The sequence below is a fragment of the Copadichromis virginalis genome, linkage group LG6 (genome assembly GCF_057382275.1).
Source record: "Copadichromis virginalis isolate Kocher_CV1m ecotype Utaka linkage group LG6, C_Virginalis_male_GT1.1, whole genome shotgun sequence".
NCBI classification, from domain to species: Eukaryota; Metazoa; Chordata; class Actinopteri; order Cichliformes; family Cichlidae; genus Copadichromis; species Copadichromis virginalis.
This window is the reverse complement of record NC_140623.1, coordinates 30288375-30313675: the sequence shown is the minus strand read 5'-3', so window position 1 is coordinate 30313675 and position 25301 is coordinate 30288375. Positions and strand designations below refer to the sequence as shown.

Sequence of the window (25301 nt, the reverse complement as noted above, 5' to 3'; positions counted from 1 at the left end):
GTTTCCACAACATTAACTTTCCTTCAGTATTTTATTTCAAGTGTCACATTGAGAGATCTGATTTTTCTTCTTTACACATGTGACCACAGACATTTGTGTTCAAAATAAACTGTGTTGTTTTGTATGAAGTCAAACATGTTAATAGCTTCCCTTGAGTATTATTTCCACACGCTGAAGTTTAACATGTGGCATCATTAGGACGAATTAACAAACAGACACTCACTGGATAGTTCGCACTCTGCAACTGTAGTAGTCGTCAACCCCTTTCTGAACTCAGAGGTGCTTTAATTCTTCATGGCACAGATTCAACAAGGTGCTGGAAAACATTCTTCATATATTTTGGCCCATACTCACATGATTACATCACAAAGCCGCTGCAAATTTGCCAGCTGCACATCCATGATGGCAACCTGCCACATGCCAAGGGTGCTCTGATGTTCTGAGATGTTCTGAGTGACGACTACGGAGGATCGTTTGTTGTGCTCAAAGCAACTGATCAGACTAGGCAACGTTTTTCCAAACTTCTATTGCTCAATTTTGGTGAATTTCCTCAGTTTCCTGTTGTTAGCTGATGGGAGTGGCACCTGCTGTGTTTGTCTACAGCTGTACCAAAACTACTAGATTCAACATGCTATACATTCAGAGATACTCTTCTGCATACCTTGATTGTAAAGAGTGATTATGTGAGTTACTATCGCTGTCCGTTCAGCAGTCTGGGCATTTTTCTTTGACTTCAGATATCAACAAGGAATTTGCACCCAGAGATTTGACACTCAGTGGATGTTTTCTCTCTTTCGGACCATCTGGAGATGGTTGTGCAGGAAAATCTCAGCAGATCAGCAGTTTCTGACACCAATAAGCACAAAACATTCAAAGTCACTTAAATCACCCTTTTTTCCATTTTGATGCTCAATTTAAACTTTAGCAGATCATCCTGACCACAACTACACAGCTAGGTGCACTGAGTTGCTGCCATGCGATTGGTTGATTAGACGTTGGCTTTCAGAATCAGTTGAACGGGGCCCCAGTTTAGCTCAGTGGGTGAGTAGGCGACCATATGCCACATGACCAGAGTGCAGCAGCCTGGGTTTGAGACTGACCTGCTGCCATTTGCTGTGTGTCTTCCCCTTTTTCCTGCCTATCTTAACTGCTCCACTCTTGAAGAGGTACACCTTATAAACTGTCCAGTGAGTGTATACTAATAGTAAACCTGCCAATTATTTTTGTACCTAATAAATTTATCAATAAAAAGCACAATTCCAAAGCCCAAGCTGGGATGCTCATTAATCATTATCGTAAACGGCTTTTGCAGTAATCAAATTGATTCATGTATATTTGTCAGTGTTTAGTTCAGAGACACCAACTGACCAAACTGTTATGAGCTCTATCTTTTAATCTTAAAATGTTAAAAAAAAAAAAAAAAGGAATACATGCAAAAATAAACATATTCACTGAGCTTAAATATATGACGCAAAATCTCAACACATAAACTACACTTGATGATGTAATACAGTGGAGCCCGGCCTATTCTTAGCAAAGGGACATTTACTCGGTTGAAAATTAAATGTCACTCTTGTTATAGAAATGCCACTCTCCAGTTCATCATTTTGTCATCTTCAAGTAGTCAGCGAGAGGCTCGCTGCCCCTGCTGGAGGACTTGACCCCCATTTTACAGAAGCTTAAGTTTAATATTTGATGGCTAAGCAGATGTTAGAAAGTAGGGACCTTTCTCTCTTTGACTGGCTGCAGCGTAACCAATCACCTCCGTCTTGATGAGACGGACTCATAATTTATTTAAAAGGTCCACACTTGGATTTATGATAGAATAACAAAGGTGCGGCCAGTGTTGAGCGGGGAAGAGAAAAGCTGCAGCGCATCATTTGTGCTCGTGTTTCGTGAGTGTACGCGATGGCCTTCCACCCCTGAGTTTATCATCGCCTGCATCAGAAGCTGCGACAGTAACAATGAGGCAGGAGGAAAATGGCAACTTGCTGTGAAAGCAGAGGAGGGGGCTCGCGGACACGCTGACGATAATGTCAGGTTATGCAAAAACATGTTAGGCTATCAACACTCTGACACCTTAGAGTGACTCATTACCGAGCCTGTTCTCAAGTAGGAGCAAAGCTTGAGAACAGGCAACATCTCACTTGTGTGAGAGGCGATCACATAGAAGAGTGGGTGTGAGGTTGCTGGCAGCCGTGCCCACGGGTCAAACATGGTTTTCCATGTAGACACGGGCTAATACGCATGTTCCTATGCGCAAACGTTAACCAGACATACCATACGCCCTTAACGGCACTATGAACCATCTACATTTATAAGTAAGATGAGCTGTGATTCACTTAAAACCCCTGTGTGTCTCATTCTCCCTGACACTCTCAGGAGAGTAGTCTATGAATCATTGAGATTAAACACTCGATGTGACAAAGTGTTTATCTTTAAGTTTCCCACTGAAAGAGCGTCTTCTGTCTCCGTGAACGACGCACATCCTGCAGTTAGTTCATGAATAGTTGGTGGTTTTGATGCAGTAATTTAGCAATGCAACAACAAAGGCTGCACAGACAAAAACTGCAACCAAGCAAATGCATCAGCAAAGCAACGCAGACAAAATCCACCTGCGCTGCATCTCGGTCGCAGACGCCGATTATAAATTAGCACCGTGCGATATCGAAAACAACATGTGATGTGTTGTTTTCATTTTTTGAACAAAAAAATCAATCTAAAAAAAGCTGATAAAGGCATCTACCTATATCTAGTCTAAAGCCTCTGTTTTATTTGAACCATCCTTTCTCGAATGCTAAGGTTTTACAATTGTTTCAACACAACAAACACTGGAGAAGAAGCCCTTCTGAGCCTCAGACTAGAAGACTGACATTATTACTCCCTTCTTCAGGAATGAGGCTATTTTCTCCTCCAACACCACTCTCTCTGTGGCAGTGGGGGGAGCGCAGTACGCAGAACGCCATTAAAACATGAAAGCTCATGGCACGACTGTAATGGAAACCCTTCCTCAGTGTTTTGTCTAATCTGGGCGGGAGAAGGCAGCAGAGATACACACACTCTGGTTAGTGATCTGTCAGTGGGAGAGCAAGGAGGGCCCACAGCCCCGGCCCTCTCACTGCTGCGAGGTGGCCTAAGTGTAAAAAGACAGAGTCTGACCTGCTAGGACGATTCGCTCACTTCTCCAACCAGATCTCGTTGGACATCATCTGTCCTGCTACCCGGGCAATTACAGCCAAACTAATGCTTTGGCAAGTCCACAGATTTTCCAAATTAGATGAGGAATTCAGAGACTATGTGCTTGCTAAAGCTAAAAACAGCAGTTAACAAGAAAACTGTCCACATTTTTCCCACTTTGCATCTCCTCCCTATCCCTGTCCACTCTCTTTCACTTTCTGTTTCCCTAACCTGCTTTACACGTCATTGTTTAGATTCTGTTTTAAGATAGCACATTTACTGCTCAGCACACTTTGTTTACTCCAATTTCCCTACTTCTGATTAGGGCTGCCACGATTAGTCGACTAGTCACGATTATGTCGACTATCAAAATCGTCGACGACTGATTTCATAGTCGACGCGTCGTTTGAAGCTTTGTAAGATCACAAAAGACGCAGGAATAAGTAGTAGGATTTAAGAGTGTAATAACGGACTGAAACAGAAGATGGCAGCACTGCATGTACAAGGATGCCAGCTGCCGTTAAACCCCGAAGAAGAAGAAGCAGCGTCCCAGAATTCATAGCGCAGCCCAGCTCAGTTTCCAACAATGGCGGCAGCTAGTTAGTTTTAATATTACTCTTATTATTCGTTCTGGGTCACAAAATAAACGTTTAACATATTTCAGGCGAGAATGTAGCTGTGGAAACCTCAAATATCTGCTCAGCTTATCAAGACACCACGTATTTTCAAAAGCGCTCCGACGTTTTCGGAGACGTCTGTTACCCACTAGCTCGATAGCTAGCCGGGGGCTAGGCTAACTGGAGCCGTGAGAACACCGGACTCCCGGCTAATAGTTTTCAAACCCACCGCCGTCTTTCTCTCTCAGGTTAAACATGACATATGAGTCACTTAGATAACTTAAAATGTTATTGTTTGGCTTTTTTTAGTATTTTATTTGTTCCTGAGTAAATCGGTTTGGCTGAGACTAAAGTTCTAGTTTTTACACAGCTGAATAAATGTCAAGCAGACAGCTGATTATCAGAAGTGTGAGATGCTCGAGAATTTACTCCGGTGTCCTGTTATATTTTAGATAGCAAGGAGTTTATTAAACTTCACTGAAACAATCTGCAAATTTCAATAAAATTTAATAAACTATCATCTTGTCTTTATTTTTAGTTAGCACATACCTGAAACACTTAAAGCTGTAAGCTAATGATAGTTATATAAGAGCAGATGCTGCTGGTGCAATAAGCTGTACGTTTTACGTCCAGTGGATGATGATCTGATTAGTTGACTAATCGCAAAAATAATCGGTGACTAGTCGACTATCAAAATAATCGTTTGTGGCAGCCCTACTTCTGATAAGCCTGTTTTTATAGGATGAAGTTTCATTTAACTTGATAATAATAAGTCTTTAAATGTCACACCAAACTTCAGTCATTACTTTGATTACTTTAAACTCGACGGATACACCTGGTGCCACAGGTATCAAAAGCATGGCTATCAAACAGCAAAACACTGCTTTTATCTAAAGCTTCCAAATATATAAAACAGCAGAATAAGCAGTAATTGCATTCACAGGCATTCAGTCATTTTCTCTTGTAGTTGCACGTATGAGATGGAGCTAGTGCAGCAAAATGCATGGAAAAGTGACAAAAATGTATCAACCCTAAATGTGATGATTCGAGAAACAGCATCAGAATAAATTAATTGCAGACTTGACAGACAAAGAACACCATTTTTTTTCTACAGAATGACAAAATAGTCCTAAATCAAAGTTTAACATGTACATGTCTCTCTTACACACACATTTTAATTGAAGGCCTCACACATGAATAAGTTTTGCTTTTTACCTTGGCACTGGAATCCTTGTTTTCCAAACCCCCTGTGAAAAGAAAGAAGGACGGATTGAACAGTTGCTCGTGCTCACACTCTTTCAAACACGTGTGCACAGTAAATCCATTCATTCACCTGCACGCACACGTACTGTACACGCATTCATTCAATCCAGGGACCCACGTGTCTCATGTTTTCCATGACTATTAAGGAAGAGCATTGCACAGTTCTTGGGATTTCATGTTTTCCTGAAAGCATTCATTGCCTATTAAGAAGTATTTCTCTGTCTATGGTGTGGATATGCTTGAGTGACCTTGAGGAGCCCTGACCTCAACCCAATCCAGCACCTTTCAAACAAACTGAAAGGCCAACTGCAACTGAACTGAGGCTCTTGTGGCTGAATTGGAGTGAATCACAGTCCTCTAGAATCACGCCGGTGTAATGGTTAGGTGTGCAGATCCTTTGTGCCCATACTGAGTTTGTTCTTCTGCTGACATGTTCTGTGGTTAATCACAATGTCATTACAGAAATCCTCATCAATCAAAGCCCTCACAGGGAAGCTTTGACCTCATAAAGAAAAGCAACAAGCTGTTTGCCTTAATAATTATGGTTATGTGGAGCTTGTGCTTTGCACTAAGGAGTGGCGCTTGGTTGAACATAGGTCATTGTGTAAAGCTGTCAGTGCTATACTAGCTTTACACAGAAAAAAAGGTCTTGGAAGACACACCCACTAACAAGAGAGGAGCAGTTTAACTCTGCAAAGCTGTCTGCAAGTTTCCTCCTCTTACATTTAAGATACGGCATAAAATGTGAAAACGAACGCTTTTTAGGACAGTAACATAATGCAATTAAAGACCTGCTGCACAGACTGGAACCGCCTAGTGTATATAGATGGAATCAGACAATTTACAGCATTTGGAAACTTGTGTTTCGTCATGTTATCCAAATGCATTTCTCCTCATGAGCCACAAATTAAGAAAACACAAATGCAACAGAGAGATAATAATCTGTGCCTCTACACCAGTGTGTTTCAGCAAAACAGGACATGCATAAATCAGTCTACGTAGAGTAGATGAAGTGCTTTTCCATACTGGCTCACTCTGGCAATTAATTGCAGATCTCAGAACCAGCGTTTGAGCTGCTTCAAGTTAAAAAAAATCCCTAGCAGCTTAAAATTGAAAATTCGAACAGGCCAACTACAGTGGGTGCCAGGAAGGGGGAACCTGTTACTCATCAGAGCACTTCAAACAGGTCCAGTCTTGGCTGGTACAGCAGCAATGGGAAGCTTTTGGCACAGTTTTCATTGAAGTTGTTTCAGCCTTGCAGGAATGTGCTGCAGCTTTGACGTTGTCCTCACAGAGGTTTACTGGGACCAAAAAGACGCTTTAACTACGTTTCTTATTAAGAACTCTCCCAGTTGGAAGGTTAACAGATTAATACAGAAAATGCAACATTAGTAGACAACACAAACATGAAAATGCGAGAGGTCTGACAATAATACAACAGACTGGGATCCTTGGAGAAGCTTGGAGCTGCTAGGAAGGGTTATGACGACGTTAGTGCTCCTGCGCTGACTCTCCACTAGTAGGAAAGTCTTTAGGAGGTGCATGGATCGCAGGATTATGAAGGGAAAAGTTAGCCTGTAGTTGTGTTACATCATCGAGCAGAGTGTAGGCTCTCGACTGAAGTTATCCAATATGCAACAGGCTGCAGTCAGGCAGGGGGTGGAGGTGGGTAACGGAAGAGCTTACCAGATGAAGTCCGTGCAGTGGCTGCAGAAAGTCGGCTGCTTGAAGAACCTGGCTATGAATTTATGGTTCTTGACCTCGTGGACGTTCTTTTGCCTCAGGGCACCTTTCCGAGCAAACCTATTTGCGACGTCCGCGGAGGACGACTCGTTCAAACTTACATCAGCCATGTCCCCCTAAAAACGAAAAGATACAATGCAACAGCTTTGCGTTGTTGTCTCGGGGTGGTTTTCAGTCCGTTCAGACGCGCAGCCCTCAATGTCGCGGCGGAAGAGTGCGGAGCGGCGGTCTTCACCGGAGACACTGTACTTACAGTCAGTGAGGGCTTTCCCTGCCTGTCGACACCACTGGGTTGCTCCACTGACAGAGGTGCACGCGGACAGGCTAGCTACATTGAGAAGGACTGCTTCCTTTCTGTCCCTTCAAAATAAAAGCCCTTTCGCTCCCTCTCTCTTTCTCTCTCTCTCTTAATTAGAGTGCGTGTGTAAGAGGTTGTTTGCTATATCCTAACACATACCTTAAAAACCAAAATAAAAACTACTACCTGCAGCATGCAGAAAATCCAATCTAACATAACTGCTCATGCAACCTTTTCAGAGTTAGATCTCAGGAGTGGACTACCGAGTCTTTGATTTGCATTCAGCGGTGTATTTGCATTTCCTAGTGGGGAAACATTTCATCTGCATCATATCATATTTAAATCGAACATTTCAGTTCGTTTGAATGGTTAAATGAACAGATAAACTGACAAAAAAAGGGGGGGTAAAATCACAAAAAGTGTTTTTGTTCACCTGAGCAACAGAAAGCAGTCAGTCGATAATACTGTGAAGCCTTTTTTTAAATGAATTATTTAGTCTCCGCCCGCAGCTGTGCAGACCGCGTGCGGAGCTTTTATTGAAAAGGGCCTAAGTATTTTTGTTCTTTCCTTTAAAAATAAGTCGGTTCATAATTACTGCATACTGGCAATAAGTATGATATTTAAAACATCAATCGGTATTGTGCGAGTAATGCAGAAATTTACTATTGTAAATATTTGCCTGATTGTTGTTTTTGTAAGTTTCTGTGTAGTTGTGATATTTATTTTCATTACTGTTTTTATGGGTATCATATTAGTACTAGTAGTAATAGTACTTGATTTAAAAAATAATAATAATAATACGATAATAACTATGACTGAAGACAGAAAAATCAAGCAACAAACCCAGGCTTAATGAAGATGATAATGTTTTCTTTGGGCTGAAAATGTAGTGTAGTGTGTTGCCATTGTTCAGTGGGGGTAAACTATTAAAAATCACCTCTCTTTATAATGCAATATAATTCATCTGGGTCAGGATCCTTTTCAGGGTCCTTAGTATCTCCGTGTCTGCACGTCCTTTAATCTTAGTCGCAGAAAGCGGTCCACGGTGCCCCTTTTTTTCAAACAATACACGAAAGCAACACACACAACCTTTCAAATGATGAAAAAGAGCCAGTGAAACCACTCTGCATATCCACTCTGTTAAACGCAGATCAACGTGGATTACATTCATTAACCACTTCTATCTTTATTTTTTTTTAGCTCCCTATGAAAGACTTCAGCATTTAAATTATAAGCATGAATTTAAAAAAGAAGGTTGGTTGGTTAGTTAGGCACTAAATTAAGAGCTCAACAATTCAGCCATTGACTCGTTTTCTTCGATTAACGTTTTTATTTTGAAGATGAACTTCCTGGTTTCTTTGCGGACTTTGACGCGGCTCCGCTCTTCTTCCTCCTTTCCTCTCGGGCTGATGTCACCCAACAGGTTCTGCTGTGGGTGGGAGGAGGCCCCTGATCCCACAGCAGGAATTTAGGATGGGGCGTCATCGCGTGGAGAAAGTAGCGCAATACATATTCTCGCATGGTGTGTAGAAAAAGTAGGAAAATCGAGAGTTTTGCTCACGGTGACTCGCTTGTAGACAGATCCATTCTTTCAGGCACTGATAATCTGCATACTCATCCTTGTCGTCAAGTCAGAAGAAATTAGATGATTATTTTGCCTGTCTTCAGAAGTATTGTCTGTGCCCTCTTTAGAGACAGCATAAAATAACCACGATTGGGGATTTTGATCAACACATGTAAAAAGTCTGTTAGGGTTGGTGTAACAGAGTCATAAATAACATTGTTATAATTACACAAAATGTGTTCTAAACCCCCAAACTTCTCCTTTTATACCTGACTTTTAGGACCTCCAAGCCTGTAGTTGTGTTCATTATCAGTTAGAGCCCCTCCTCATTCTTTTCTTCTTCTTTGGTGCAATACTATAAATACAGTGTACCCCTTTTGCCTCTCCCCTTTTTCTACAATTCCCCTGTGGGAGAGGTGGGTGTCATTTCTTTCCAGCACCTTAAAGCACACATAATTCATATTTAACCACCCTGATGTTTATGATTGCGATTTTAATTCAGTTATTGTCATTATTGAGCCTGTTTTTGTAAGATGTTATAAGTGTGTAGTATGTGTGTGTCATAAATGTGTTTTAGGCGCCATAAATGATAGCATGAATATGTATTCCTTGCTAGCTTGGGAGCTGTGGTGGGTTGAGCTAATCCTCTTCCCCACTGTCTGTATTTGGTCGTAGGAGCTGGAGTGGGCAAATTATTTACTTGGAGGTCTTTCTTTCTTTTACCTTTTTTATCAGGTATGTCAGATTTCATGTTGTTTTTGTTTTATCTTATGTCAAATATGTTACGTGTAAATGCATATTTTATGTTTAATGTAAAAATAAATGCCAGCCCCTTTTTCTACAATTCCCCTGTGGGAGAGGAGCTGGAGTGGGCAAATTATTTACTTGGAGGTCTTTCTTTCTTTTACCTTTTTTATCAGACACAACGCAGAATCACACCGGTTACATTGGCACGCCATACTGCACGCAGTCAGATTTCACAGGTCGTGTGGAAAAGTACTGAGGACAAAGAGATAATGACACTGATCACACCACACAGCTTACATTTGAATCCGTTATTTTCATGTTGCTTTGAATCAAATTGCAGCACAATTTGTGCAGAACGTGTTGATATTATCATTTGTGGGATTTACTGAGCACCAGGAGACCGATTTCTCACTTGGTTAATAAAGCACAGTTTCTCATTTAAGCTCTCTAATAATGTGCTTAAGATTTCACTCAAATTCTGTGATTGGAGTTATAAATATGTCTCTCACTGGACTCTCCATTTTGCAGATTTTACTAATGCTATTTGCTTCAGCTCGGCTATTTGTTCCCATATGAAGCATTTGGTCACAGCTGCATGGATTGTTTTGAATTGCTTGCTATTTGTCAGACTTCTCTGAGTTTACCAATTCCTTTATGGTCCATTGACCTGCGGTACAGCACTGCTATCTCTATTCTTCTTCTTCTAAATTTAATTAGGTTGGCAGATCTAATGTTCTTCCCATAGCCACGCTATCAGTAATAAAAGCATATTGTCTGTGCTTTTGTCACATGAGTCTCATTTGTCTGAAGTATTCAGGTTGAAAAGTTTTGAAATAAAAATAGCTCCAAAGGCATTTAAGAGTGTGAACAGTATAGTAGTAAGTGTATGGTTAAGTGTTTCAAGAATATTAAGGGATCCCTGTAAAAACTGAGACCTCCTGAGTAATTTGATTTACGATAAATCAGCGGAGCCTATCTGAATACTTTGATTCGTCCATGAAGGACACATGACATTGCTGGCAATCAACAAATCCTCTGACCCACTTAGGTTTTGCATAATTTCACTGATTATGGTCCTGCAGGTCACAAAGTTTCCTCTTTTTTTTTTTTTTTTTAGAAGTAATCTCCTTTTGTATGCTGATATAATCCACAATTTTCTAAATTCATTGAGCTAAAGGACAACTTTTAGTCAACTCAAACTAGAACACGTGCAGTTAAATGTGCTTGTGTTGTTGGCATTATCATGGTAACTATTTGCTCTCTGCTTTATTGGAGCAAAAATGCATTCCTAATAAGATTGTTTACGTTTATTCATTGACAATTCTTTGCACAGCAAAGTTTTTATGTTAAGTTCTTGTGAGTTCATGTAATTCTTTGTGTCTGCTGATTGCTCTTGTAACAAATCAAAGTTATCAATCAACTCTAGGTAAATATACAACAGTTTCGACCTTTGTGCTCAATCAATAGGGGTTTACTCTAGCATCTGATTGGACAGAGCTATCACGCTCCTGTTACTCAGGAGCCCTCCTGATCCTCATCCTTACACATCTGCAGGAACACTGAGAGTCTTCAAACCCAGGAAGATGTCTCCAGCTTTGGCTTTGTTGCTCCTCAGCCAAGTAGCTTTATACACAACTGTAACATCAGTGAAAGGTAAAGTGAAGGAGGATAACTGCTCCATTTATACCATTTGTATTTTCGCATTAAACAGATTTGTTATGAGTTATGTGCTGCGAGATATCTCGTTTGACTTTCTGTCAGTGATCGTGCTGTTCATGATTTAATTTGTGCATTTCATGCATGTGTGTTTATTGTGTGACGTTTTTACAGTTGAAAGCCTCATTATCTGAATAATAGATCCCAGAGTTTTAGTGCAGTGTTATATTTTAAAAAAATACAAAGTTTAATGTTTAGTTGCAAAACGTGACCATTTCTATGCCTGATCTTTAACCAGTATGTAGCAGACCTCCGACCACTGATGGGATTGATTCTTCAACACTAAAACGTGTGTATGAGGTTGGAGAAGAGGTGACTCTCACGTGTGAACAGGGGTACTTGCCTTCAAGGACACCATCAGCCAGGATAACCTGCACTGCCACAGGAGAATGGACACAGGCAAACCTGGCATGTTCTCGTGAGTAAAAATCGTGGTTTTAGGCCGTGGGACCTCCTGAATATGTCTTAGACACAATCAGCAATAGCTGCTTTAATATCCTGCAGCTTATAATATTCTGTAACCACAGAATATTCACTGCTGTCCATATTGTGACATATTTTTCTAGCTAAGATGTGCCAGATCCCAAGACCTCTGCAACCGTTTGCAAAGGGGAGGACAGAAGTACCATTCAAGAGCGTGCTTAACTTCACATGTGATGATGGGTAAGAGCGACGGCAAGAATGAAACCCCAAAACACAGTTGTGTTTGCAGTTAATATATCTGAGAACTTTTCGTCATCAGGTATGTCTTAATAGGAAGCAATGAAACCAGATGTTTACATGATAACACCTGGAGCCATCCACTACCTCTCTGCAAAGGTAATCCAGGAAAATGTACAGAGCGAAAATCAAACCATTAATGTTTAATGGACAGCAAAGAGAACAACCAATGCACATCGTACACTAAATTAAGCTGAGAGAAAACGAATTCAACTTTTGTCAATGTGACTCTAATCGGGCCTCTTTTTCTCCTTAAAGCTGTGAACTGTCCTCTGCCCAAGCCACCAAGCGATGGTAGGATTGTTCACGATAAGCCATCGACTGGAACCACAACTAAGTATGGCCAAGCTTGGACATATGAGTGTAATCCACCTAAAGCACCAAGCTATGAGAGAGGATTCTGCATGGCTAATGGAGGCGTAACTGAACCGCCGGTGTGTCGAGGTATGCAGACGTCTACTTTTGTTTTGGATCTTCACAAAAAACTGGAAAATTTTGTTGCTCTAAATGTTGTTTCCATTTTTTTTTATTTAAAATGTTTTTGGTTTTTTTATGAAATTGCTGGTAACTGTTTAATTCCTATTCAAAACCTTATTCTAGACGTGAGCTGCCCAATTCCAACAAACATACCGAACGGCATCATCACCTTTGCTGTGATGAGACAACATGGCTACAAGGAGAAGGTTAGGTATGCCTGCAGTGAGCACTATGTTCTGGAAGGTCGGGATGAAATACAGTGTCAAAACACAGGAAACTGGTCATCAAAGCCGGTCTGCAGGGGTGAGTCATAGGAAAACAAGATCTTCCCTCAGGCTGAAATTCTAGCCTCATCTTAAACTATTCCAAAACATTTCTGATAGGTTCAGATTGTTTGTGTTCATGAGTGTCCGCTCTCTCACCCTAACGAGAAATAAGTTGGTGTCTCAGCATGTAGCACTCTCTTTATAAGCCACAGACTGGATTTGTAACGTCCAGTGAAAATGCTTCAGCTGCTCTGTTTGTTCACCCAGCTCCCTGCACAGTTGGCATCAAAAGAGGCCGTATTTTCTATAACAGCAAGAAGATCTGGATTGGAGACTTGAAACCAAACAGAGTCCTCCATGGAGAACATGTCGCCTTCTATTGTCTGAACAAAACTAACAAATGTGGCTACCCTGTGGCCACCACTTGTAATGATGGAAACCTGCCCATCCCAGGATGCTTCGAGGGTGAGTTCCTGTTAACTCGCTAAATGTCTTTCAAGCAGTTGTAGTTTGGTGGTGTTCAGGTCCCTAAGAGTAAAAAAAAAACCAAAAAAGAAAATCAAAGAGCAGTTTCACTTTCTTTCTTCTTCCTTTGTGACATGTAGGTTGTTCAAAACTTGTTTATTTTATGTTAACTGGGCTCGTGATGAACATGTTCGGCCTCGCATGCTTTCACTTTAAACAACCCATTACATTTTTTTGTAAAACCCCCCAAACAATTAAATAATACTCCTGTCACATGGTTTCCAGATGTTTTTAGAAAGCCCATGCAGTCAAATGAAGATGTTCAAAGATTGCAGTAATATATTTGTTTCTGTCTTGTTCCCCCCCACACACACTTTTTTTTTTAGACCCAGGCAGGATGGATTACAACTTGAGGCCAAAAACGCTTCCATCAGAAATCACGATGTGTGCTTCTCCCCCAACTTCAAGTCCAGGAAACGTTACAATCACACGTTGATGGAAGCCGCTATCTTTAAATGGCATTGTCTGTTTTCTTGTATTCAACTGATAATAAAATATCATTGGTCAGTCATGAAAGTGTGCATTCATTAACACTTATTAACGCTTATTAACACACTGTATCCGTAGCCATACACAGGCCAGACTTTGCTATGAAATATGAAGATTTAAACTACGTGCGTTAATGATTTTCACATTTCAGTCAGATATGCTAAACTTGTGAGAAATGGCTCATTCAAAAGTTTAAACTTCCTAACCAGATGACGGCTATACAAAGTATAGCTCAGAGAGCTCGTGGCTAATAAAAAGCTATTAACATGAGAGAGGCTGACATAATTGCAGTGTCCAACTGACAACTTTCCCCAGGAGATTTAGTTTAGCCAATTCACACCTTTTTATGTTAGTCGATTCTCCGTTTGACCTTAGCTACTCAAATGCGATATCAGGGAGTGAACAACCCACACTCGTGCTGATGCCACTTTAGTCCCACTTGTGATAAAAATGAATTTAAATGGACTTGAAAGCTTGAACATGTAATAGGGTTGATAAAATATTCAGTGATGAGATGCTGTGTGGCTCTATTATTACTTCTTTGTGAAGAAAATCGCGCAGTTTCATTTGAATTAGTGTGCTACTTTATTTCAATTCATTTGAGTTCGGGCATTGATATTAAAACTGTAGCTGCTCATACAATGTTTCTGGCTTTGGTTTACAGTAACATAGATCCTCACAATCACTAATTTAGATTCTATTTGAGAAATGTGTCTCTTTCTACATAGATTCAAATTTCTCTTGAGTTTTAGCTCAGTAAGACAGATTTTCTTTATACTGTTGTATAAGACATCAAGCATGGACACCATGAGCAATGGTGACATAGGTGAGTGCAGAAATTTGTCAGCAATGATTGATTTTAAGGCATTCCTATGTTCTAAGGCATCTCTGACTCACTTGTGCTAATGTTTCTCAAACTTTTTGTTGCATGCCAAACTTCAGATACTGAAAACGGTTCAAACTCTACAATTTTTCATCAGCTGGTAACATAAATGAAAAAAAAAAAACATATCCAACTTAGATTCAGTATATATTTTTCTGATTGTCTCCTGCCTGTGGTGACTCTTGTCCCAAGGCATTGCATTAAGCTCTGCAGAGTAATTTATCCGCTACAAAATGGTGACACAGGAATGTAAAAAAGGTTGCAGCGTTGGGCAACAATCGTGGCAACAAGGGAAAGTCCACTCGTCCGGTTTGTTACTTCCAGTAAAAGGTCACAAGGATCACAATCTGTAACTGCAGATAGCGAGCAAAATACAGAAAACAAAACAAAGATAGGCAGTAAGCAGTTACTTCATGTCGCTCTTATCTATTTACTCTAGAGAAATACAAACAGCAGCAACAGAGCGAGTCAGTATTTGAACCAGAGGCCACAGGAAAGTACTGAAGAACATCTGAACATTTCGACAAAAGATGGAACGATGGCTGACTTTGCTTCTGCTGTTTCCAGTTCTGTTTTTTAGCACCGTGACATCTGCCAAGGGTATTATTTCTTGTTTTTTTGATATCATATGTCTTGACTGTATATACATTTTTCATTTCACTGTTTTCTGTTTTTAGGATCACATCATCGCAATAGCCTTGTTTTAAAGAAATGTACTTTTGTAGTGCAGTTTTTATGTTAATGATTGTCACAGAAGTAAAATATTTGGGTTTTTTAGTTATAAGGAAATCAATCAGTAATCAGTTACTGAAGTACGATCATAAATGAGTGTTTTTGAGCTTCATATGCAAAAAAACAATACTTTCAAGTGAATACTGCTTCTCTAAAGTAGCAATATTTGTTTAGCACAGACAGTTAATATTATTTGATAATCCGAAGACTTTTTTTTTTTAGTAAAAATACGTTTCCATAATTATATGTGAATAATTCATTTCTATGGGAAAATGCTGGTGTTCACTTTGTAGTGCTGTAAGGCTTAGTGTTAGATATTTTGCAAATGTAATAATATATAAACCCTCAGTTAACTTGACAGAGTGCATACACTTCTTAATAAATCATTTTGTTTTCAAAGGATGTCGCAGACCTCAGCTGAATGCCAACATCAATGTGGCTGTGGACCAGATGTTCTTTGACCCTGGTGTGGAGTTAGCGCTGTCCTGCAAAGACGGATACACCCCCATCTCAGGCCCTCGCACAATTGTTTGCACTACCAGTGGAGCGTGGACAGCCACTAAACTTCTGTGCAAGCGTGGGTCTCCATTTTTTTTGTGAGAATTTAACATCTTGGAACTGATTGCCTTGTATTGTAACTTAATATCAACATAAATTCATCATCTTTTTGACGCATTTAAGATTTTCAAGTCAATTGTCTCCTTAATAACAACACTTTTGCAGAATAATTTAAAGGAAACTGTAATAAGTGCAAATATTACTAATATGTTTCAATTTGCTCTAGAAGGAGTGTTTTTTCTATTTTTTGTAGAGTAACCTAATTTTAACTGTAACATTTTCTAATACTACTAATTGACACGCTTCATGTTTGTTCTTATGTTGTAATATATATTATATAATTTAAAACGTTTAAATAATGAAAAGGTTAGACTATATACAGTGGGACCAGTATTTGATGGTTTCATGAAAGAACAGAATGCAAATCTTTTTCTGTTTACATTATTCTTCAACAAATAAATACCGAAACTTATCATGAACATATTGTTTCTTGCAGCAAAGCTGTGTCCTTATCCTGATTCCCCACCTAATGGAGACTTATACTACGAGGATACTGTCTACCAGAGTACGATCAACTATACTTGTCAGGAAGGGTAAAGGAAGAGCATCTTGTCAAATTTTATTGTGTGACATCGTACACCACACCATATCTTTGCACATACACCACAAACCAAGAGTAATAAGACTCCATAATATGCAGTAAAAGTAGATGTATAACCAGCTGCTGTTTTTGATGCGCCATTTAAAGACAAATTTGTTTCCTTAATCTATCGGGCACTTTGTTCTCGCTAACGCTTTGGTTTTTTGGCGTGCAAATAAAGAACTTCTAATGAGGTGCAAAATACTGTCTAGTGGAAAATGCATGTTTAGTAAATAGCAATCAAACATTCAGTCAGCCTTTGCATTCAAATAGATTTAACATTTTTGAGTTATTATGTGATTAAACATTTTAAGCATTAACTTAATGAATAATATTGCACTGCATAGGTATATACTGTCTGGATCCAGCACCTCTGTCTGCCAAGCCAGTGGAACATGGAGCTCACCTGTACCAGAATGCATAGGTACAGAATCACAAAGAGAAAATATATTTATTTCTTTATTTATTAAAATTGTATTTGATGTATATAAATATATGTTACAGCTATCTGGAATATGCAGTTGTTCTTCCTTCGTACTGTTTATATGTTTTTATATCTATGACATTCAGAAATAAAATTGATGAGAAACAAGAATTTACTGAGTGGGCCGAGCTGTAGAAGGCCATGCAAATTATTACATACTCTAAAACAGGCACAAGTTATAAGTAATTAGGTAAGACACTTTACAATTTCATGTAACGATACATATCTAAATTCACTCATTGTGTCTCTCCTGTCGCAGCTATGACCTGTGGTCTTCCTCCGATCCCAGAGTTTGGGATGATTGTTTACAACACCAGGGTTAGAGGGAACACCACTGATTACGGCATCACGGGGACTTACAAATGCCTGCCTCCATACGCACTTTTCGGTGATGCAACGGCAGAGTGCACGACCAGTGGCACCTGGACCAAGACACCCGAATGTCGACGTACGTGAGGATGTAAAAGCTACAGCGGCACTGCAGATGTATTTTACTGAACACAACCATCCCTTCAAACTAAAAGAAAGCCCAAAAATATATGTGTTAGCTTTGACGTGTCACAATTTCAAACTGTTAAAAAGCTGAGGATTAGAGTTTAGTATTTATGTCAGTAACAGTAGATTGATTAAACTTAGGATAAAGCTGAAACATCTCCCATTTAGTTCTGAAAACTTTAAAAATCATACTTTAAAAAGTATGAGCGTCTCTATCATACTCCATAATTAGATCATAACAAGCATAGTAGAAGTATAGTTGTTGATTGAATAAGTATCTTTTCAATTCAGGACAGGATGAATGATCAAATATGCAGTTAATGGACAACTCGTGGTTCTGTTTGTTCACTGAGAATAATGTGAAATCTGAGGAAAAATACTATAAATCTAAATACATTTGGACAGATTTTGGAATTTTCTCCCTTCTTAGCTGTAAAGTAAAATATTCCTCTCCAGTAAAAAGGTCATAATGATGCAGAGCTATGAAAGACAGCATGAAGCCTAGCTACATTAATATTGTCGTCTAAGCAGTCTACTGAAATTGCTCCTTTACAGGGGTGACTTGCTCTCTACCAGAGAACATTGATAGAGGCTACATGTCAACCAATGACCAGAGAGACTTTGACTACCTGGAGACCATCAAATATGGCTGCACTGGAGATTATATAGTGGAGGGAAGTCTGCAGATTGTTTGCCAGCAGGATGGAACTTGGTCTGAGAAGCCATCCTGCAAGGGTAGGACTGTAGCCAATATCACATCTTTTAAACCACACTTTATTTTCAAAGAGCTGCGCTTTTTAGGAGATTATATTAGTTGAACGGAGACCTTCATCTCTTGTATTTTTTAATTCTCCTTCTTGTAACTTACAGCTCCTTGTAAGATTGGAATAGATAAAGGGAGGATACTTTACAAAGGGAATAAAATGTGGATTGAAGACTTTAAACCCAACAAAGTCTTCCACAAAGATATTGTCTCTGTCTGGTGCATGAACAATGCCAGGAAATGTGGATATTCTGTGTCAACGCAGTGCATCGATGGAAGGCTCATGATCCCTGAATGCTATGAAGGTAAGGTCTATTTCATAAAGAAAGATAAAAGAAAGCATAACAATACACTAGCAAAAAATGAATAATCATAATAATCCATCCATTTTCTTCCACTTATCTGGGACTGGGATGTGGGGGGAGGAGGAAAAGCCCAGGCCCCCTCTCCCCACCCACCTCCTCCATTTTATCTGGGGGAGCATTAAGACATTCCCAGGCCAGCCGAGAGATATAATCTCTCAAGCGTGTCCTGATTCTGACCCGCGGCCTCCTCCAAGTGGGACATGCCCAGAACATCTCACCCGGGAGTTGTTCAGCACGCATCCTAGTCAGATAGCCAAACCACCTCAACTGGCTCCTTTCAATGCAGAGGAATAGTGGCTCTCCTCTGAGCTCCTCTCGAATGGCCAAACTCATCTCTCAGTTCATTTCCACTGCTTGTATCTGCAATCTCGTTCTTTCAGTCACTATCAATGTAGTCGCTATACCCCAATCTGTCCCTCTCCCCTCACTTGTGAACAAGTCCCGGAGACTTAAACTCCTCCACTTGGGGCAGCAACTCGTCCCTGAGCTGAAGTGAGCACTCCACCTTTTTCCTGCTGGAGACCATTGCCTCAGACTTGAAGCTGCTAGTTCTCATACCAGCTTGGCTGCAAACTGCTCCGGTGCAAACTGGAGGCCACCACCTAATGAAGCCAACAGAACCACATCATCTGCAAAAAGCAGAGATGAGATTTTGAGGCCACCAAAGTGGAAGCTTTGTTAGTCTCACCACCACATACTCCCACTGGGTACTACAGGGGATGCCGTTGAATGCTTCCTCCAAATGCACAAAACACATATAGAACTGGTCACGTATTCAAAGTCTATGCCAGCACCCTGACATAGACTTCCTGGGGAGGCTGAAAAGTGTTATCCCTCTGAGTTGTCGCAGCCCCTAAGGTCCCCCTTAATATATAGGTTGTTTTTTTTTTAAAGGGACATGCCAGTAAAAGTGACATATTTACAGTCTTCAACAAGTAACCAGTAGACTGTGACACAGGGATTTGTACTAACTTTCCATGTGGAGATGCTAAAAGTACTCATTTCCCATTAGAACTATTATCACTCAATCGTGCAGAAAATAGCAAAGCACAGCTGCACACATGGGTTCTTCTGCTGTCTGCTTTCTTGAGATAACAGAAAATATTTCCTTTAACTGTCCTCCTTTTTTTCTGTATCTTAATAAATGTAACGATGACAGTTCTCCTCAGCACTCTTCAGTTATTAAGAGCTTAAAGTTACTGTGAATATTCTAACTTGTTCCATGTTTCATTGTGTCTTTTTCCAGAGCCCAGTGGTATAAATTATAATCTCAATTCAGGTTCACTTCCATCAGAAATTCAACAATGCTGAAGAAAATGCAGATGCCAACTGAGGTGATGCAATATGGAGCACATGTTAACGCATTCTGGTCGCTGAAATTAAAGAATGTGGTTTCACTGAAGCTACATTTACGTTGTAAAAAATGCAGTTCAATTTGTAGTAGTTTTATAATTCATTTATGAAAGGAATTTAAATTTACTGTGTTCAGGATTGAAACACGATGTGTGGATATTACTTTCCATTAAAGGCCAGGAGACAAGTGTTCACATTTAGCTGTTGCTCAAAGTGTGTATATGTCTGTGTGCACATTTGCAAGCTGGTTTTTCAGAGTACCTTTGCTTCTATCAATTCACATCTAGTGTCCTGTTAAATTTAGAGATTATTTTAGTGTTTCATTGAAACTGGTAAAGTTCTTAACAAAATGAAGATTGCTGCAGTTGTACTGCTGTTTCTCTACTTACACAATTCTCTAAAATCCCAGAAAAATGGTTCAAAAACCAATTTAGACAAATTCTATGATTAAATTCAAATTTATTTGAATATGTAAAAAAACAAAAAAACAAAAAAAAACACCCACACAAAACAATCAGACAACTTATAAACAAGCACTTGGTGACAGTGGTAAGGGAAAACTGTGTATTAACAGAAAGAAACCTCAGACAGAACCAGGTTCAGAGAGAGGCAGCCATGTGTCGTGACCCTCACTCCCACATGTTTACAAATTAACATCACATAAAGACATGGGGTCACAGGGAGTGAAAACTATTCAATTCAACTCAATTTACTACAGTTGTATTTATATAGCAACAAATCACAACAACTGGTGCCTTAATGTGCTTTATATTGTAAGGTAAAACCCTACAGTAATACAAAAAAGAGGAAACCCCAACAATCATATGACCCCTTCTGAGCAAGCTCTTTGCCGACAATGGGAAGGAAAAACTCCCTTGTTGGTCAGTGGTCATGACAATTTACATATCAATGATCAAGGAACTGACCGCACACAGGCCACTGTTTGCCAGTGGTGCTAGTTTCACTCATTTTGTAAATTTACTTTAAGGGTGGGATCCAAGTCCAAGTCACTTGGATGTGTCACGGGTATAAGTTAGAAGGGAACCCCGGGAAGAGCAGCAGGGGATGATCACGGGACCAGAAAGACAAGTAAAATCTTGTTAAAGTAATTAATAAAATACATACTTTATTTACAGCATAAAAATGTATCCTGATCAGGGGAAAGAATAATTAAAAGAACATAAAACTAAACACAATAAAGGTCCATTCCGCAACAGTCCCAATCAGTCTCCGCCACACTTAAGGCTGATAACAGTCCACCGAACTCCACCAGTGGGGCCAGGCCGACAGCGCCCTCCAGTAGTGTCCTCCACCACTCCGCTCCGCTAAACACAGTGAAGCAGCGGCAGTCACCCATCCTGTACCAGGGATGTCTTTATACATTTCTACAACGGGATTTACCCCGCGAGGGCAGAGCTCTAAACTCCGCCCGCCGCTGCTCTGTGGCTAAAGTGTTTTAGCTGGTGTCTTGCTGCCACCTGGGCGAAGTCTGCCATCCATGGACCGAAGGCCCTCCTGTGGCTGCGCCTGTGTGTCAATGCAGCCAAATAGTGTAGCCTTTTGGGTATTAAAGGCAGGAAAAAAGATGGAAGAGAGCCAGAGATTAATTCTAACTAATGCTTAAAAGAGGATAAAAGAGAGTAATAATGTATACATTATGTGAGCTATGGCCCTATGATTTATGACAAGGGAAGTTATAAAGGAAGTAATAAAGATTTATGACAGTTATAATGTTAATGACATGTCATACAATTATTATATATCATACCTGGGTATAATTGACAACAACATGATGAAAATATGATGATGAACATATGGAACAGCATTATGAATATTATGTTTGAGAATATGATTCATTCATTCATAATGATGTCTTCACTTTTTAGACAGCTGTTGGCTGTGTGTTTGTGTGTGAGAAAATATGTTAAATGATAGTAAACAGGTTGTTGTCATTAAACGGCTGCTTTTGTGACAACAGAGGGTGATGGTGATGGGTGCAGCTGGAGGCTGCAAACCCGTTGAAAGTCTGTAACTCATTTTATGTGTTTATTTAATCCGAAAAAGGAAAATCACAATCCAAGTGAGACTTACACATTCTACAGCTCCATGTGAGTCGACTGTCCAGGAGCAGACTCTGAATAGACAGGTGAATCTTCACACAGCAGCCAGTCTGGGCCAAATGACAAGACCTTCGACTGACATTTTGAGCACCGAGGTGAACCACAAATAAAGCAGTTTAAAAAAGAGGTGGCCCAACCCAGGTCTCATCAGCCAGAATTTCACCTAATGACAATAACCATTATTCAGGGTTCGAGCCACAACCTGAAGCTCCTCCCTGAAGCACAAATAAAGCAGTTTCAAAGTGGTACCAGCCAGAAACCGGGGGGTGGCTTTACCCGACAAATTAGAAACACAGATGTTTTTACGGCCTTCTGATAAAGGGTTTGGTGTTTAGTATCCCTCAGACAGTGGGGGAGTTCAGGACGTCACACTGGCGCTCTAGATGTCAAGCTTCTGCGTTGACCAAGGAAGATTCGGAGCTCATCAAAATAGACGCCGGTGTCCTGCTGTGCTTATGATACAGTAAAGTGGAAATTTTCCTACTTTGCCAAAGATTTTTATTTTTCATGCCTCTGTGATTTTTATTTTAGATCACAGGAACAGCCTTTTGTCATGGTCCTGCATCTCTGACCCAGCGTTTTGAGCTGGTTGTAGACTCATTATTCTTTCTGGTTATTTAAGAGATCACTTAAAGCCAAACTATAAAGTCAGTACTTTATAATTTAGCGTCCTGTAGTGCATTTCAGTTTATTTCTAGTTTGTTGGTCGCATTATGTTTAGTTTTGCTTCCCCGGTCTCATCAGTCAGGGCATTTATGTGAAAAGTAAAAGACCATCTTTGAATCGAGGAGGGGGCCTAGTGGTACATCTTTCACCATCTTACAATGCTGAGATTGCAGCCATTCCCCAACTCTCTGTGAATGGTACTCATGGCCTTTGATCAATGGTCATTAATCAAGCATAACAACACTTACATGCTGTTATTCAAAAGCCCATGTGATAAATAACATATTAATATAATAGCTCCTCAAATATTTCCTGGACACTAACATTTTTTATTTGAGAGTTTTAAATCAATATCAATAATTCTATCAATAATTAACCTCACGGTTATTTGTTGATAGACCTCACACCCAGCTGTCCAGAGCACCTGAGGCTGAGATCAGGGATACTGTCTAAGAAAGAGCTTTGTGTTTTCTTATCAAGGAAAAAATGATTTTAAAAATATGTCTGTAAGATTGAGAAGACACTTTGCTTTGCAGAAAACACTGACCTCTAGCTCACAGAGAAATCGCACAGCTATATTAGAAGAATGCTCACCAGATTTTATGCAAGCGAGCTCTGCATCAACCTTTTAAAAGGTAATATCCTTATTACAGATTGCCAGTATAAAAAAAATAAGACGATACAAGGAAAACAGACTGATGGCTAATAAGTGAGGTGGAGTCATGCTACTACTTCTTACTACGGTGTTACCTATCATGGTGGCAATATGTGCAATTAGTAAATAACAATCTGTTTCCATACATGTATTATCATAATAACAATAAAAATGCACAAAATGTATTTGATCTCTCCTGAACAAATCAAACGGCTACATGAAATGAATCTAAATTCAGGACAGACAAGAAGAAAGTTGAAAATGATCTGGATTATCAGACTCAAAAGGCTACAGTGACTGGAATGATGACGGTGAATGAATAAAGACAAGCCTGTCACAGTGTGAAAAAGGACCACAAGTGTACACGCTGTCCGTTCTTATTTTCTTTTTTATTGTAGAGACACACTACTGACAGTCTCTTTCTCCACTTTGGTTGAGCACCCACTCATGACACTCTGACACTCTTCTCCCACACTCTGCTCCGGCTGCAAAGCCAGATACCACCAGGTGATATGGGCATCCTTCATGCGGTGGAACCACTGTAGTGGGGCGTGGTCCGAGCAGAGGGTGAATGAACGTCCCAGGAGGTAATAACGGAGGGAGTTGACCAACCACCAGATTGGCAGGCACTCCTTATCCATGGTGCTTTATTTTTGCTCACTTCCTGTCAACTTCCAGCTGATGTAGAGTATTTGGCACCTCCGATCCCAACTCATCTGTTTCCCAGAGAAGCGGTTTCAGCCTCTCTCCATACTTTAAGGAGGTTGAGGTGATATATCTGTGTGACCGTACAACTTCTTAGTCTACACCCCCCACTTGCCGTGTGATCGCTAAGGGCCCTTGCCACTTGGCCAGTACACTTGTCCAGTAACTTTGAGCTAGAAGAAGTGAGTAATACAGGCATTTTATGTCCCAGTGAAAATTGCATGAGTCTAGCCCCTCTGTTGTACATGCACTACTGATGTTCCTGGGCCTGGAGCAAATTTCCCTGTGATAGTCTTCCCAATGTGTGTAGCTCTGAGGTCCAGAAGATACAGACTTTAAAGGTCCAACATCGTCTGCGGCTTCTTGTTACTCAAAGGGTGAAAATCCCATGGAGGTGTGGGGCACCTCCCACACTGCAAACAACAGAGGGTCTAACCAGCGAACCCAATTGCACTCATCGTCATGAATTAACTTACAAATCATGGACTTTAAAGTCTTACTGAGTCTGTCCACCAGCCAATCAGTCTGAGGGTGGTAGACACTGGTCCAAACAGATTTAATTCCCAGTCATTTGTATAGTTCTATTAGTGTATGAAACATGAACAATGTGCCCTGGCCAGTCAGTATCTCTTTCGGGACGCTGACTCGGGAGATGACCTGAAACAGTGCCTGCCCCACACTCTTTGCAGAAATTGTGTGCAGCACCACTGCTCGGGATGGTCTGCCATTCGCCATGGTCTGGGTACAGCCCAAGTCCACCAAGGCCTGGCGTATACCGCTTTGGAACCTTACTGGTACACCGTACATCCCTCTCAGACCGAGGGAGGTTGTTGGAGGGCCAGCAACACGAAACATCTGCTCCATCTTGAACAGCAGGCTGCTGGTAGACATGCCCGGGTTGCCCACACCTCCAACACGGCTGCCTCGGCGCTTGTTCAGCTCACGGTGAGTGAGGTGTGGTGTCTGTAGCTGCTGTGACCTGTACAAATAGAGCACAGACAAGCGGGTTAGTGGCCAACTTTGGCCACTACCCTGGAGCATCTTCCTCAGAGCTTGGACTAGTGGTTGTAGATGTCCCGCTGCTTTCCTTGGCCAGTGTTATGCCAGCATCCAGGCTGGCTGGCCAGTGAGAGTGGACTCATTCTGCGGTCTCTGTGGGGAGCCCCGCAAAGAAATGCTCCTCCACCACCAGGCATAGGCAAAAGGTCGGTCCTCCGGGCCACTTTCAAACACCTTTGTCTGGCACTTAGACTGGTCCTGCAGCTGTTCCAACTGATGAT

At 40.6% G+C, this 25301-nt stretch overlaps 3 protein-coding genes across 9 annotated transcripts in view; 2 read left to right on the top strand and 1 right to left on the bottom strand.

The window, feature by feature from the left end:
- The window catches only part of prkcaa (protein kinase C, alpha, a), a 153396-nt gene extending 146273 nt beyond the window's left edge, over positions 1-7123 (bottom strand). For 3 of the 4 annotated variants that reach the window (XM_085459822.1, XM_085459823.1, XM_085459824.1), the window contains exons 1-2: positions 6744-7123; positions 5010-5041 (exon numbers count right to left, since the gene is read on the bottom strand). In XM_085459822.1, the coding sequence (XP_085315948.1) occupies positions 5010-5041; positions 6744-6910 (199 nt within the window). In that variant the 5' untranslated portion in view covers positions 6911-7123. The remainder of the gene's footprint in view (positions 1-5009; positions 5042-6743) is intronic. The other variant, XM_085459821.1, reaches the window with a different exon arrangement.
- A 1815-nt stretch (positions 7124-8938) lies between these two features.
- LOC146708086 (beta-2-glycoprotein 1-like) lies at positions 8939-13620 on the top strand. Of its 4 annotated transcripts, none has more exons than XM_085459817.1 (9): positions 8939-9397; positions 10964-11062; positions 11364-11543; positions 11692-11788; positions 11868-11944; positions 12104-12289; positions 12446-12625; positions 12856-13053; positions 13440-13620. In XM_085459817.1, the coding sequence occupies exons 2-9, from the start codon at positions 10993-10995 to the stop codon at positions 13547-13549; spliced, it is 1098 nt and encodes a 365-aa protein (XP_085315943.1). In that variant the 5' UTR covers positions 8939-9397; positions 10964-10992; the 3' UTR covers positions 13550-13620. The 4 variants fall into 4 exon arrangements, with proteins under 4 accessions (XP_085315943.1, XP_085315945.1, XP_085315942.1 ...); XM_085459819.1 differs by lacking the exon at positions 8939-9397 and adding an exon at positions 9475-9582; XM_085459816.1 differs by lacking the exon at positions 8939-9397 and adding an exon at positions 9475-9645.
- Positions 13621-14931: 1311 nt separating this feature from the next.
- LOC146708085 (beta-2-glycoprotein 1-like) lies at positions 14932-20075 on the top strand. Its single transcript, XM_085459820.1, has 8 exons — positions 14932-15085; positions 15618-15794; positions 16272-16368; positions 16763-16839; positions 17159-17347; positions 17950-18129; positions 18265-18462; positions 19769-20075. The coding sequence occupies exons 1-8, from the start codon at positions 15016-15018 to the stop codon at positions 19831-19833; spliced, it is 1053 nt and encodes a 350-aa protein (XP_085315946.1). The 5' UTR covers positions 14932-15015; the 3' UTR covers positions 19834-20075.
- Positions 20076-25301: the final 5226 nt, after the last annotated feature.